Source organism: Semicossyphus pulcher, unplaced genomic scaffold, assembly GCF_022749685.1.
Source record: "Semicossyphus pulcher isolate SPU_LCO1_2020_fin unplaced genomic scaffold, fSemPul1.0.p SCAF_6, whole genome shotgun sequence".
Lineage (NCBI taxonomy): Eukaryota > Metazoa > Chordata > Actinopteri > Labriformes > Labridae > Semicossyphus > Semicossyphus pulcher.
The window spans coordinates 30,556,255-30,572,865 of record NW_027211737.1 but is presented as its reverse complement, the minus strand read 5'-3'; the positions used below and the strand labels follow the sequence as shown (position 1 = coordinate 30,572,865).

The 16,611-nt window shown below is 43.6% G+C and overlaps 1 protein-coding gene across 2 annotated transcripts; it reads left to right on the top strand.

The window, feature by feature from the left end:
* Positions 1 to 306: 306 nt before the first annotated feature.
* brd3b (bromodomain containing 3b) lies at positions 307 to 15,219 on the top strand. Of its 2 annotated transcripts, none has more exons than XM_069683760.1 (12): positions 307 to 406; positions 4,707 to 5,021; positions 6,150 to 6,261; positions 6,350 to 6,487; positions 6,692 to 6,839; positions 7,533 to 7,702; positions 7,940 to 8,335; positions 8,549 to 8,677; positions 8,793 to 8,975; positions 9,227 to 9,459; positions 9,569 to 9,867; positions 12,723 to 15,219. In XM_069683760.1, exons 2-12 carry the CDS (start codon positions 4,930 to 4,932, stop codon positions 12,839 to 12,841), a joined length of 2,019 nt encoding a protein of 672 aa, XP_069539861.1. In that variant the 5' UTR covers positions 307 to 406; positions 4,707 to 4,929; the 3' UTR covers positions 12,842 to 15,219. The 2 variants fall into 2 exon arrangements, with proteins under 2 accessions (XP_069539861.1, XP_069539860.1); XM_069683759.1 differs by having other exon boundaries at positions 8,793 to 8,999.
* Positions 15,220 to 16,611: the final 1,392 nt, after the last annotated feature.

Sequence of the window (16,611 nt, the reverse complement as noted above, 5' to 3'; positions counted from 1 at the left end):
CAGAACAGATAGGCCTTGGACTCTGTGGTGCCGCTCTGCATGTTGGGAAACGTAGTTCAAATTACTGCGCCATTCTGAAAACTTAAACCTTTCCAACCAATCACAGCAGCCTGGTCATCGCCTCAGCCAATCACAGCACTTAAACTAACTGATCGGCAAATCCCAGCGCTTCATATTCCCCAGCATCAAATCATAGCCACGCAAATGCCCAGCAGCCAATCACAGCGCCTCAGCCAGCCGGCCAGCCAATACGATCACAACAACATCCATGATGCTGCTCACCACTGCGCTTGCGCACAAGGTAGACAGCTGATAACTCATCTATTATGCTACTTCGCTAAATAAAAATCTTCCTGAAAACTGACCGGAGCCCGCCGTTGGACGCACCGGAGGACCGAAACACAAAGTAAACACTTTTCTCTGCCCGGTAGCGGTGGGATTAGCAGGTTAACGAAGCGAAGGGATTCCCTCGGAGTGTGCAGAATGTGTCGGTGTGTCGGAGCCTGGCTGGCCGCTCGGCGCCTTCAGACAAAGCTCAGCTAACAGGCTAACGGCTTATTAGCTAGCCAAACACCGAGCTGTTACATCTGCAAAAATTGGATTTCTAACTGGATTAATCTGATCGTTGTTTGGGCCATAAGCAAACAAATGTCAAGATATTCCCTTAAACACATGCTCAGATATCTCCACAACCGACATAAACCATATTAATTACACTTTACGTCCTCGGTAAGTAGCCTAGCTCGGTTAGCTAGCAACCTAGCTCATATTTTGCATTGGCTTGCCCGCCATCTTTTTAAAGCAAGATAAATGGGATGTTTCGTTAGCCTGCAAAACACTCACACCTGAGCAGCGGCAGCAGCTAGCGCGGGTGTAAAGCTGTAATTTAACAGTAAATAACCAGCTCCGTGTGTCTGACTGTGGATGGTGATGCTGTTGACTGTATTTGTGTAGTTTGTTGGTCGGAGCGATGTCTCTTAGCAGTTAGCTTGCTCGTTAGCCGCCGAACCGCAGCAGCATGCAGGCAGAGCAAGCAGCCGCCGGACTCCGACATCTGTTGATCCGTGCAGGAGTTGACTGTGATCCGGACTGTATTCGGGGGGATTAAGATGTGTTTGCTGCCTGACAGGCAGGTAGGAGGCTCTGTGATATTCATTACTGTATCTTGGCTGTAAGTAAACACTGAACTGAGCTGTGTTTTCTTAGGCGAGTTGATCGTCCAGTTTTCATGTGGTTTGAGGTCCCGGTGTAAAACACTACTGATAGATTGAAAGAGGACATGTATACATGCATGGACGTAAGGTTGCGTTTTAAAGAGAATATTAGCTTGGTAGAAGACGTTCTGTTTGTGGAGAGGAATGGATAAGTTGTGATGTGATCAGTGGAGCCATAGTAGAGTTCACAGTGGACCTGTGTATATGTGGTTTATTATGTATGTGCTCAAGTAAATATTAAGTGAGTGATCTCTAGCATGTCCAACTATGTTCTCAAATAATACCAAAGTCTGTGGTTATAGAGCATACTTTGAAAACCTGTTGAAGAATGTTTAACAAGTAATTTAAAGTCACAGACACAGATTTGTGTTGACAACCTGTTCATACTCAACACAGAGCTGTATTTGACCAGCTGAATGTAGAGCTGGAAGGACGTGTCGATCATCTGATGACTTCATCTTGATTTATTGTGCTAAATGTTTGTGAGGATTTGATGCTGATCTTTGTCATACGATATAAACTTTAAAATCATTGCGTTTGCCACATGAACTAAGAAATCATGCAGTTTCTCATGACTGTGGACTTTGAGGAAATGTGATAAGTACTTTTTTTCCCAATCTTCCATAGACTGAACGATTAATACAGAAAGTAGTCGGCCTGTTGATCTTTAAAGGAAATCACTGTTATTTGATGCTAGGTGAACAGAAGCACTTGGATGGATCATTAGATTGTTTGCCTGTTTTTTGCAATTGATAGGCTTCTTAAATTATGTTAACAGGTAAATTCAGTGTGTAGTTGTAAATGCCTTTAATGACACCTGTCAGAAAAAACAAAGTTGATTGATTGGCGAGTTGTCAAGTAAATCTATCAGGAATTTTTAAAATGCCAAATAATTAAAAAACAATGGATTCTTACCAGCCTTCACATGAGGATTTTTATCATCATATATGATAGTTACATGAATGTCTGAGTTGATCAGTTGAATAATTAAAAGATACTTATTATAAGAAAAGTTTACTTCTATATTTGTTTCCCTGCAGTGTAAGAATGCCCCAGTGAAGTTTGTGCACAAATTAAATCAACTCCAGAATTAAAGAGAAAAAGGAACTTGTGAGTAAAGAGTATCTGCACAGTTTGACATGGGCTGATATATAACTCAGGCTCAGTAATTATTTCTTAATATCTATATTTGAACACTTACAACAGGATCAAACAGGAGTGAAGCACGCACACCTGGGGCTAAACAAGAATACAATTTCAACACCTTAAATGTAATTCTATTCTTCTCTTTTCAGAAAACTTTTTCTTTAGTTTTAAGGTTAAAATTACAACCACTTTGATTTCAGCTAGTCCAGTATATTCTGTGAATGCTGGCGAGTTAATTCTTTAAAATGTCACGAAACATTGACACGTGTTCATGTTAAAGTCTGAGGTGACGTCTGCAGATGTTTGGAGACTAATTCTGTGAAACATTTGAAAAGCTGTGATTGATAAATGTCTGAAACTACTGATTATCAACATTGTTTTGCCAATTAATCGAATGATCCTTCCTTACTACAGTGGAGGTAAACTTGTTAGAAATTTCTGTCAGACCACCTGAATTTAGAGCGTTAAATCAAAAAAGACGATCATGTAATACTAGAAACAAAATACTTGACGTAGAGTGGTTTGTTGAGTCCGACAGTTTGGGCCTGTGAAGGTTTCTGTTTGTTTTCTGGGTTCGGATGTGGACCGGTCAGTTAGCGCAACAATTAACTCTACTTAAGGAAAGATATGTACATAACTGAAAAGTGTGGGACAATAATATATTGGTCGAGTTTAAATTGTGCAAAGAATTACAAAAATGATGTTTGTCGATTTCATTTTCAACTTTGTTTGACTTTTAAAGTAAATCAACTCTGCTGGTTGTTGTCACTTGTTTTTATGTTGCGTTTTGATCACAATTTTTAATCTGTAGCACTTTGAAAATTGTTTCAAATATAAAGTTCTTTATAAATGTATGTTTATATCAACACCAAAAAATCCTTTTGTTCCTTGTTAGTTGTCACAATTAGTTACGTGCTGTGTAATTTATTTTGTGTTAAACTGCTCAGTGTAATACATCTACGTCTGGCACAACACACAACAAAAACAAGGCTGTCGTTACACCGTGTTCTTATTTAAAGAGCTTAAAAAAGTCTGATTGAGTTGATGGCTGCAGAACAGTACAGCGTGTAAAGGTGTGCTCTGATGGGGGACTTTGCCTCCTAATATGTAAGAATTTGCCGATGATTGGCAGGTGACCCTCAGTCTGAGATGTTGCTAAGCCAGTAAAACTTGTTAAACTAGGATGTTTGACCACGTTAGTTACAACATGGTAACTAACCAGGAGGAGAATATTATGTTTCATTGTTGTTGAACCGACATTCTTCAATTTAATTTAATACAAACTTGAAGTTTCAAGTTTGTACTTTTTTGCTGGAGAGGATTTCTGAGTTCTCGCATAAAAAAAAATGTATCAGGCAACATCGAATCAGCCAGCAGATTTTGATCGGCATGCCGTAGGCGGGCATCGGTCGGTTGTAGGCTTACCAACATGAAGGCCTATTGCACACGAGAAACAGTGGAGGAATGAATGCTGGCCGTGCATGCAGATGATTTTGCTATTTTTGGATCAGGCAACCAGACAAGGATGTTTTTGGTTAAGATAGTTTTAACGTCCCCAAGGGGAAATTCATTATATGTGCCTCCAGAAGACAGACCAAAGATACCCTGCAGAATACATAGTGCGTGATTGTTACAATTGAGTTATGGCTGTGGGCGAGAGAAACAACTTTGTTCAACGGTGCCATCCGAGCGTCCTCTATCTGTGGCCTTATTGGGTTGTAATCATGGTGGACATTAAACTGAAACTGGTCTGTGTTCTCAAAGTGAGTTTGACATACATCAAAGCTAGTTTGGATGACATGGTGAGGAATGCTCCCCACAGGTTAATAAGCTTGTAACAACACTGTTGTTACCAATTACGAACATTTTACAAGAATAGAGCACCGACTGTGATCTGGTATGGAAACTTGGGATGAAACAAATGTGTATTGTGATGCCGTATCGATTGGCAGAGAAACGGACCAATTTTAATTTATAGTTTACGTGGAAGATTTGAAATTTTACCGATATAAGATCAGATATACTTTATTTTTTCTGATATATTCGAATATTATAAACATTTATTATCATATTGGACAAAAAGTACCGGTAGATATGGTCTTCGGTGGTACAGGGACTGTGATAAAGTTATTTGCTTAGAATAACGGAGCAGCTAGCGTACCTGCCGCTCATTTGGATTATATTCCTGCAGATACTTAGCTGCACTCCCAACATTTAGTAGGTTTCATTCTTGATTTCAGCGTACCTGTTCACCTCGAAAAATGGTGTTGAACTGTTTGGAGATTTGTTCTTCTGCTGAGAAAGCGCACAATGCTAATGATGTATTTATCTCTCTCTTTTTTTCAGGTTGTGCGATGGGAGTTTGTCTCCTCGGGGAAACATCAAGCTGCAGAATCCACAACATCAACACCTGAACTGAACACACACTAACACATACCTGTGTGCCCTCACACACACACACACACACACACACACACACTCACCCTCAAACAAGAGAGGGAGTTGTTTTTTCACCTTCAGGTCAGACACTGCCGTCCCACGGTGCATTGCTGCGTCACCGTCGTCCACCATGTCGGACGCCCCCGAGGCTGCGCCCCCCAGCCCCCCTACCCTCACCAACCCGGCCCCACCTGAGGTCACCAATCCCACCAAACCGGGCAGGTAGGAAACCTCCGAGCATTGACATGATAACATTCAAATTATCCTCTGCACCTCCTACATCCTCTAACTGACAAAACTTTCTACACTTTCTACCCCCCTACACCTATCTCGTTAACACCTTCTTCATCTGCCACAGCTCCTTAACCTTCTACATCAACTACACCACTACACCTCTACATCTCCTACACTGCCTGCATTCTCTACGCCTTCTTCTTCCTCTCTACAACTTCTACATCCTATACACCTCCTACATCATCTTACACTTTTACTTCCTTTACACCCCCTACAGTTGTTATATCCTGTACATCTCCCACATCCACCACACCTTCCTCATCCCCTACTCCTCTTGCATCATCTACACCAACTGCATCCACTACACCATCTACACACTCCAAATGTTCCGCGTCCTCTCGTACTTCTACAGCCTACTCTTCCTAAACTTTCTACATCCTAAACACCTCCTACCACACTTTTACATCATTTACACCCCCTACAATTCTTACATCCACTACATCTTCCGCATCCACTGCACCTTCCTCATCCCCTACTCCTCTTACATTATCTACACCCCCTGCATCCACTACACCTTCTTTATCCTCTACACCCTCTAAACCTTCCACATCCTCTACATCATACTCTTTCCAAAATTCCTAAACTATCTACATCCTATACACGTCCACCGTCTTTTCCCTTCGCAATTCTTACATGCACTACATCTTCCGCATCCACCACACCTTCCTAATCCCCTACTCCTCTTACATCATCTACAACTCCTGCATCTACTACACCTCCTACACCCTCTAAAGCATCTGCATCCTTGACTGATTCAAAGTCTTAACACCTCCTTCATCCTCTTTGCCTCCTAACTTTTCTATATTTTATGTACCTTCTTGTCCTCCTAAATACTTTACACCAACTAGATCTTCTGAACCTCCTATATCAGAGAATATAAAACTTGCTTATGAGACAAGATTTTATCCATCTGTAATCCTGATAGCTAGCTAGATCTTAACATTTTTTATCTTGATAAGTGGACTGGTCAAAACAAAACAAGCTGTTCTTCCTAAAACAAATGAATCCATGCTCTCAGAGTGCTGATGTTGTGGTCTGTGGGTTTGTGTCCATCAGGAAGACCAACCAGCTGCAGTACATGCAGAATGTGGTGGTGAAGACGCTGTGGAAGCATCAGTTCGCCTGGCCTTTCTACCAACCTGTCGATGCCATCAAACTCTGCTTAGCGGTGAGTGCACCTTAAACAAACAGGAGTCGAGCTACATGTTTCCCACTTCTTCTATGTCATGCTAAACTAACCTTGTCCACGTTTCCAGGACTACCACAAGGTCATCAAGAGCCCAATGGACATGGGAACCATCAAGAAACGTCTGGAGAACAATTATTACTGGAGCGCCAGTGAGGCCATGCAGGACTTCAACACCATGTTCACCAACTGTTATATCTACAACAAGGTACATACATGATACCACAGTTAATACAGTATGTAGTGTTTTATTATGCAGATACTGTGCAGCCCAACCTGCATCCTGAGGGGTGATCTCGACATTTTATAAATCAGATCGTGAATGAAGATGGCTGCTGATAGATGTTGCATCGTTTAGATACCTCAGGAATCACACAGAGCATCTTAACAAGCACTGTGTTTGTGTGTGCAGCCCACAGACGACATCGTCCTGATGGCGCAGGCTCTGGAGAAAATCTTCCTGCAGAAAGTCGCTCAGATGCCTCAAGAAGAAGTCGCTCTGCTGCCTCCAGCTCCCAAAGGAAAGAACAAGAGCAAACAGCCCGCTTCAGCAACTACAGGTACTTTACTGCAGTACTTTTACTAACAATGCTACTGCAGGTACACTTCTGTATTCCAAACTTTAAAACAAGAGAAAACAACGCTTTAAGCCACTGCTGTACGAGTATCAATCTGCTACTGAAGTACGGATGCAACAGGTACACTGCTACAGCACTAGTATAATACTGCTGACCCGTGACCCGTCCTGCCCTGTCAACGAAACACTTTGTTGAGCTTTAATGTCCGTCCACTGTGACTATTACCTCTGCCTGACCGAGGACCGAAGCACTAGCTAGCAGGTTAGCACCCCATGCTTGCTAACCTCTCGTCCAAAGTTATGTGAGTTTTCAAGCAACTCTAGAAGCTCAAAAGGCTTCAAGTAAGTAGCGGGTGCTATAGATCGGATGTACAGGTACAAATATGCCCATGCTCAAATAAGATGCGAATCGAAATGCTTACTTTTTGAAAACTGGGTGCAAAGTTATGTAAGGGCTTGCACATCCTTAAGTCTTTAAATATGTTTTTGTACGTTGAAAATCAGCACAGATATTCAATATGGCCACTTTGTGTGAGGGCAAACCTTTCCTGAACGTCCTAGTGTGTGACTGGGATTCTTCCAGTCAGCCTGAGCCCAATCTCTGCAGAACGTTTCAGTCTTCATATATTTTCTGGATCCCAGTATTAACAGTACTCTCTCTGTGTCTCTGTCTCAGTGAGTCAGCAGGCGGAGTCTTCAGCCTCCCCTCCCGCCTCCTACCCGTCCCCTTCTCCCTCTCAGACACCTGTAATCTCGACCACGCCCACACCTGTCCAGACCACGCCCCCCGTCTCTGCTCCGCAGCCCCCGACAACCATGATGCCGTCTGCACAGCCTGTCCTCAAGGTAAAAGACATATTCTGTGTGGGACAGCTTCACATGGCTGAAAATAAAATAGAACACACTAACTCATCTGTATTTCTGCCTGTCTCTCCTCTTTGTCTTTCTACACCTGTCTCTTTCCACCTTCTTCTGTACCTGTCTGTGTCTATGTACCTCCTTCTGTCTGCCCCTCTCTGCCTGTCAATTTCTCCAATTTTATCCATACCTCCTTGTCTTTCCACCTGTCTGTTGCTCTCATAGAAGAAAGGTGTAAAGAGGAAAGCCGACACAACCACTCCAACCACGTCGGCCATTTCTGCTGGCCGTGCAGACTCTCCGTCCGCACAGGACAACAAACCGGCCAAACTAGGCTCATCACGGCGTGAGGCCGCTGCCCGCCCTGCCAAGACCCGCAGGGAGACAGTTGAGGAGCTGGCAGGGGGTGATGTGGGAGCTGGTGGAGGGGCAGTAGGAGGGAGGAAGGGCGGAAAGCTGGGTGAACAGATGAAGCACTGCGACGCCATCCTGAAGGAGATGCTCTCTAAGAAACACGCAGCCTACGCCTGGCCGTTCTACAAGCCGGTGGACGCCGAGGCGTTGGAGCTGCACGACTACCATGACATCATCAAACACCCTATGGACCTCAGCACCGTCCGGGTAACTAACTTATGACATCATTACATGCAAAACACATAGCCATGACATCACACTATGCCTTGAAGTTCAGATCAGCCAGTCAGAAGCGTGTCAGCTGTACTATCTGATCTTGTGTGTTGGAACGATCCAAACATGAAAGGCCCACAAATTAATGTCAGAGCTGCTTGACTCTTAGCCTCAATTTCTAAAACCTCTCCCCTCTTCCCCCAACAGAAAAAGATGGATAAAGGAGAGTACAGTGATCCTCAAAGTTTTGCAACTGATGTCAGGTTAATGTTCTCCAACTGTTACAAGTACAACCCTCCAGACCACGAGGTGGTGGCAATGGCCCGCAAGCTGCAGGTATGTTATACCTGTAAACCTCCCACTACTTTTCACAACCCTCCATAACTTGTACCTCACTGACAACTGTTTGACCAATTATAATCAATCTCTCTCTATCTCATTCTTTCCTCAGGACGTGTTCGAGATGCGCTTTGCCAAGATCCCAGATGAGGGCTTGGAGGCATCAGTCCCGTCTACAACACCATTGGTCAGTAAAAGCACCGCCTCCTCTGACAGCAGCAACAACTCCTCCTCCGACGAATCGTCCGACTCAGAGGAGGAGCGAGCCACGCGACTGGCTGAGCTACAGGAGCAGGTTGGTGCTGCCGACCAATCACAGGTCAAGAACATCCTGGTTTTCTTCTTTTTTAATATCATTGTCGATTTAATGAAAGTTGAGAAATTCTGTTGATTTATTAATTTTTTATTCAAGAGTAATTTTGATATAATATGTTGATCCTACATGTTTGATTTTTAGATATCCATTTCTAGCATATTTCACCTGCTGAAGGAGTTCCCAAATTTTTATTAGAGGTATAGGTACTGATAATTAGTGTATTTCATCAGTTGAAGGCAGTGCACGAGCAGCTGGCCGTCCTGTCCCAGGCTCCAGTCAGCAAGCCAAAGAAGAAGAAAGAGAAGAAAGACAAGGAGAAGAAGAAGGAGAAGGAGAAAGACAAAGGGAACAAAGGCAAGTTGGAAGAAGAGAAGAAACCCAAGGCTGCTGCTCAGCAGCCCAAACCACCCAATCAGAAGAAAGCGCCGGCCAGGAAAGCCAACAGTACGGTGACGGCCACCAGGTACGAATCAATCAGTTCACTTTCTCTTGGAGTCCAAAGATCCCAAAATATCGGGGACTAAATTTGAATTGAGAGTTTGACTGATCAGAGCAACTCTCTGTGTTTCCAGGCAACCTAAGAAAGGCAGTAAAGCCTCGGGCGGTGGCTCGGCCAACGGAGACGATGGTGAGGAATCATCCCTGCCGATGTCATATGACGAAAAGCGGCAGCTGAGTCTGGATATAAACCGGCTGCCAGGAGAGAAGCTGGGCCGCGTCGTCCACATCATCCAGTCAAGAGAGCCGTCGCTGAGGGACTCCAACCCAGACGAGATCGAGATTGACTTTGAAACCCTAAAACCCTCCACACTCAGAGAGTTAGAGCGCTACGTCAAATCCTGCCTGCAGAAGAAGCAGAGGAAGCTACTGCGTGAGTACAACTTGCCTACTTCTGCCCAAAGGCTCATCAAACCTATTTGTGGAAAACAGTACCTCTTAGAGAAAAAAAGACAATGAATTCTTCATCCAGTGATGTCGATTTGATTGCACTTGGGCAAGGACTTGGTATCGCTAGGACATGACTTAGGCTGCACTCTGGACGCTACACACTTAGGTATCACTTTTGCAGCTTGTAATACTCAACATGACCACAAAGACCCTCTGACTTGGCCCCTGTTGCACTCGTGCATGACCTCTGTCGCTGTCAAACATGACCTCTGTTATGCTGTGATGCACCTTAAGTTGTACTGAGACATGACCTTGATGCACTTAGTGGAAAGGAACCAGACAGACCGCGACAGAAGACCATTTATCAGATTTCGTTTCTTTTGCACTCGGATATGACCTTGATGACATGTTCTGGATGCACTCAGGATAGCCCCAGCCGTGCTCAGACATATTTTAGGAACTCCTTGGGTGCATATCCCTGACTTCCCCGTGCAGGTATATCCCTGGCACTACTCAGGTTTATTCTGGAGGCTACCTGGGTATATCCTGGGCACTGCTCCGGTATACATTATGGGCAATACATAGGTACATCCTAGGCACCATTCAGGTATATCCCTGGCCCTGCTTGGCATTGCTCATGAATATTCAGGGAACTACTTGGATATATTCCCATAACTCTTCAGGGAAATTCCCTAGCACTATGCAGGTTTCTGCCGGGAATGACCTGGGTATATTCCGGAAGCATCTTGGGTATATCGTGTGCACTGCTCCTGTATATATTACAGGCAATACATAGGTTTACCAAGGCACCACTCCGGTATATCCCTGGCCCTGCTTGACATTGCTCATGTGTACTCAGAGAACTACTCGGATATATTCCCGAAACAGCTCAGATATATTCTCGTAACTATGCAGGGAAATCCCTAGAACAGCCTTTCACGGGCACTGCTCTGCTACATCTGAGGCCCTCTGCAATGCTTGGATCTATCCCTGCCACTTCTCAGATTTATTCTGGGAATGACCTGGGTATATTCCGGAAGCAACTTCGGTATATCCTGGGCACTGCTCCGGTATATATTACAGGCGATACATAGGTACATCCAGGGCACCACTCCGGTATATCCATGGCCCTGCTTGGCATTGCTCATGTGTACTCAGAGAACTACTCGGATATATTCCCAAAACAACTCAGATATATTCTCGTAACTATGCAGGGAAATCCCTAGAACAGCCGGGCCGGGGCACTGCTCTGGTACATCTGAGGCCCTTCTCTGCAATGCTTGGATCTATCCCTGCCACTTCTCAGATTTATTCTGGGAATGACCTGGGTATATTCCGGAAGCAACTTGGGTATATCCTGGGCGCTGTTCCCATGATCCCCCGCACTGTGCCGATGCATCCCTGGAAGTGCTTGGCACCTCTTAGCTATATCCCTGGCCCTGCTTAGCATTGCTCGCATATATTCAGGGAAGTCTTTGGATATATTCCCAAAACTAGTAGGGCATATTCCTGGAACAACTCAGATATAATCCAGGAAGTACTTGAGTATATCCCCGGCACTGCTCGGGTATGTCCCCGGATTGCGGGTGTGACTCAGTGGTAGAGTCGATCGTCTTTCAATCGGAAGATCGGAGGTTCGATCCCCAACTCCCTCAGTCTACATGTCAAAGTGTCTTTGGGCAAGACACTGCTCCCGGTGGCATAGCCAACGTGTATGTATGTGATGACTGATTGACAGTTGGGCACTTCAGGTAGCAGCCTCTGTCATCAGTGTATGACTGTGTGTGTGTGTGAATGTGACATATAGGGTTTAAGCAGCTTTGAGTCGTCACAAAGACTAGAAAAGTGCTTTATAAGTACAGTCCATTTACCATTGCTAGCGTATGTACAGTATCTCTGGCACTACTCAGTTTTATTCCAAAAATGACTTTGGTATATTCTTGGAACTACTTGGGTATAAGCTGCCCAGTGTTCTACTGATCCCCTTCACTGTGCAGATGCATCCCTGGAAGTGCTTGCCACTGCTCTATATATTATGTGCAATACATGGGTACATCGTGGGCGCCTCTCGGGTATATCCCTGGCCCTGCTTGGCATTGCTTGTGTATCTTCAGGGAACTACTCGGTTGTATTCCTTAAACTAGTCGGGTATATTCCCAAAACTTGTAGGTTATATTCCTGAAACGACTTGGGTAAAATCCTAGAACTGTTTGAGTATATCCCTGGCACAGCTTGGGTATGTCCCCGGCACTGCTTGAGCACATACAGTATCTCTGGCACCACTCAGGTTTATTCCAGAAATCACTTGGGTATATTCTGGCCATAGTTCCACTGATCACCTTCAGTGTCTTGGGCACTACTGTAGTATGTACTACTGGCAATATTCGGCTATATTTAAGTATGTCCTAGGTAGTGTTCTGGTATAATCCTGTCAGTGCTCAGCAAGATCCCCGTACGGATATACCCTTTGCAGTGTTAGGCACTGCTCGGGTACCTCATGGACACTACCAGGGTTTAGCCTCAGCCCTACTCATGGAACATAACTACTATCATCTTACAACGATTTAACCTCTGAGGGAAAACTGCCAGTATATACCACTTCAGGTGTAGATACGGACCCTTGGGTATTGCCCCTTTCAAACTCGGATAAGGTTCTTGACACGTGTGCGCATGGATTCTCTTGGGGTTAATTGGGGTCCAACAGCACATTTTTGCCAAAGGAGACGTAGCTAGCAGGTTGCTAGCTAGGAGTAAAGCTTAAACATCAATGACTTGTGTGTAATGTTTATGAACCTCTTGTCTGACTGTCTGTCTTTACCTGTCTCTCTCTCTCTCCAGAGAAGGCAGCAGGAGGCGGGGCCTCAGGAGGCGGGGCTAGTCGTTTAAGTGGCAGCAGCTCTTCCTCCTCTGATGACAGCTCCTCAACAGGAACCTCCTCTTCCTCCGACACAGACTGAACACCCATAAACACACCATACAGATATACACACACACACCCTCACACACATGTTACTGAATACACACACAGAGAATTTATCCACTCTACACACACACACAAACTCATCTATACAGGTCACACATGCAGATACAGACTAACACACACATCCATGTAAACTTCCATCCTGAACAAACACACAAGCAAAAGACAGAGATACACACTCTGAACTTCTGACAACTCAACCCCCCCCAAACACACAAACACAAACACACACACACATACACATCTATATATAAACCCCACACACACAAACACACACATGCCCAGACTTGGAGACTGTATGTAAATAGGCTGACCTGTTTTTTAGCTCCTAGTGTTGTTGTTTTTTTTCTGGAGGAATGCAAAAAGATAGAAGAGAAGAAGAAGAAAGCAACAATTACCCTGGAAGAGAAGAAGAGGGGAGGGAGACATGTGGCAGAGAGACAGGCAACCTGTCTGTCTGGGAGACGTATTGATCTTCTCTGAACACTCAAGCATCGCTGTCAAGGAGGCTTTCTTCTTCTCCTTTTTTCCTGGATGGCCGGCTGTGACCCCTGACCTCTGAAAACATTCCAGAAGCATCTATAGAGCATCATTGGAGAGGAGGAGGAGGAGGTGATCTCAGTGGGTTTTACTCTGATCAGTGTTTTCATATCAATTGATTAGAAGTGGAGCTGCCTGCACAGAGCATCCTAAATGATTTGTCTACAGGTTGGAAACTCCTGTGAGACAAAGATCAGAGCGTCATGAGACGCAACTCTCCGCTGAAACCTGGGAAGTAATGGTGATTTGGGTTCTCTCCTTAAAGTGTAGTTATCAGGTATGCAGGGAAATTTGTAAATGATATAACTGTTAGACCTCTGAGTAGAAATGATCCATTTCAAACGAATTATGTTAAAACGTCCAGGCATCACATGAGCTGGAAGATAAAAACCAAAACTCCACAAATTCAACAGCTTGAGACTCGAAACTTGCTGCAGAGAAATCTTTAACAGTCATTGTGGCACTACTTAGTTGTGTTTTTAAAGATCTACTCAATTTTATTACGTTCCTCAACATTATATAGTCTGTAATTACAATATCTAACAGTTTATCATACTATCATTTGATTCTTGTCTCAGTCATTTTTTTCCTTTGGAACCAAAATATTTGCATAAGAAAACAAACAGTCAATGAAAAGATGCAAATTTGTGGGCGATGCAAATAATGTGGCATGAATCAGTCGCTCAGGTGCATGAGATGATTTTTTTTCTCAACCTGAGCGGGGGATTCACGTGATGCTGTGTCTCCCTGATGTTGAATCAGACATGGTCGGGCAAAAACCCATTTAGAAAAACACAATTTTACATAAGTTGTTTCCCTGTCTCGGCTGTGGACGGACCTGAAAGCATGAATTGGACTTTTACAGATCAGCATCATAAAGTGTTTACTTCAACATCCTTTCAACAAGTTTATTGCAACTAAATCACAACAAAATGTTTTTGTTTCGTCTTACTTTGATATGCTGGATTTACAGACGGATACAGTGAGATCCAAATGATCCTGACACGTTCAGGCTGAATTTGGATCCTGAGTTGCTCCTAAATGTGATGTAAATTTAGTTTAAGTTTGGGCTTTAACAAACGATCTTCAGTAGGTCTTTGGTTGATCAGATCTGTCTTTGTTTTTTAAAGTCTGTAACTGTAAATGTAAAAAACATGATGTGCATTCTGGAGCAGCAGCTGCATTAACACACAGAGCTATCTGAGACGTTTCAGTGATTGTGCTTGATTTTTTTCTCTGCAACCAGTTTCAAGTCTCTGCAGGACTTTTTGGGTTCAACATCTGATGGATGATTTGTGATTTGATCAGCTGTGAAGGAAGTGTCGCCAGTTTCGTTCCTTAAGTTTGAGTAAAGCCCCTCTGAGATCCAACCTGTCCTCTGCTGGTCCCGAAACACAAACCCACAACCTGCTGTCTGTCCCTGGGGTCAACAGTGGGGGGGTGGAGGGTGGGGCACGGACCCCGACCCAGACAACCAAGCGCCGGCTCTGTCAGCTTAGAGCAAGACAAACTTCTTTTATTTTTTTAACACTACATTTCCTTTATTTTTCAGTTTTATGATTTTTCAGGTTGTGTGCTGAACTTGTGTCTTATAAGGTTCTCTATATAAAAATGTCTTTGTACCGCTGTCCTGTTCCACCCCCCTCAAACCCCCCCCCATCACCCGCCAAAACAAAACCACTCATGCTGTGACAGCCCCCCCGCACACCTCAGACTTCATCAGTTTAATGTTTAAAATGTTTCAATTCTTTTAATAATCTTTATTTTAGCTGATTTTTCAGGAAGGGATGAGAGGTTAAAAAATCTAAGTTTCCCCCAAAGAAAAGTTTCAACGGTTTCAAATGAATTTTTTAGAATCATTTCATCTTTAAAATGTCCAAAATCCAGACAAACTCATCACACTTAGTTTTTTCTCTCATCAGACAACAAACATGTTTTTATTTCACAACCAAACGTCGACAGGAAACTTTTTCAAAGTTTTTGATAATTTTAATAAAATGAGGGAAGTATTTTTTTAAAGTATCAAAATGTAATTTACTTAATGTAATCTGGATTAATTATTTCAGCTTTAATTTTAATCTTTTTATTATCAGAGCTTTGTAATGTAAAGAGGCCATGATGACATCACAGCCACGCACTCACCTGATTGGTTCGTTGAAGCTGCAGTGGAGTCTTCTAGAAGCTTCCTTATATTTTGGATGTGGCCGAGATTTTTGGCTTTGGCCTTTGACCCCTGATATCTTGTTTATTCTTCTGATGGAGTACATTGGGGTCATCATGGCGGGATACGCGGATATTAGTGATTTTCTGTCTTGTGTTTACGTGTTCCCAGGGGTCAGGTTGGGTTTATGTTGAGTTAAAGGGACAAAAAAACACTCAGCTCTGATTGGTTTACGTCTATGAGGTGTGATAGGAAACTTTTTGAACGTTTGTAAACATGGACAGGAAATTCTGCAGCTTCTTCGTGTGTCCCTTAAATTTTCCTCTGGCAGAGAGTTTCTAATTTTTCCACGTTTTTGAACGCAACATTGTCAGACAAACCTGGTGGACGTGGGGGGGTGGGCGACGGTATGTTTTCCTTTTCTGACCTCAGCCGTGTTTGTTTGTTTTGCTGCTGATCAGTTCAATCAAACCGATCAAAACCAATCAGATTAAATCACATGACTTCTCTCAAACACACAGCTCACCTGTCGACCTGTCTGTCTGTCTCTCTGTCTGTCTGTCTGTTTCCTGCTGTTTGAATCGGCACATTTGTTTGGAAAAAGGCTTCTTGTTTATCTGTTCATGTTTGACCTTTGACCTCAAATTCAACCTGATGTTAAATTCTGGCTCTAGAGAAAGAAATTGATTGCCCTGAGTTTTGCCTCGCAGGCTTCATTTAGACCCCGCCTCCTCCTCTGAGACTGATCAAACCTCACCTGTGATTGATTATTGGTAAGCCTTGTGTTTAAGGCAGGGAAATTGGAAGTGGAAAATCTGATCAATCTATTGGTTTATTAATCTGACGTTTCATTTATTTCTGTACAAACTGTTTCATCTCATTTCTTAGGCTTTCAACCAAATGTCATGGCCGTCATCAGGGTATGGAGCTTCCTACTAGTCATAGAGTCGGTTTGTTTGTTCAAACATGCCTCACATCAGAGCTTAACAGTGATTTTTGTGTTTTAAACTTGTCAGACTGAAGAAACCTGAATGAGAAGCTTTATT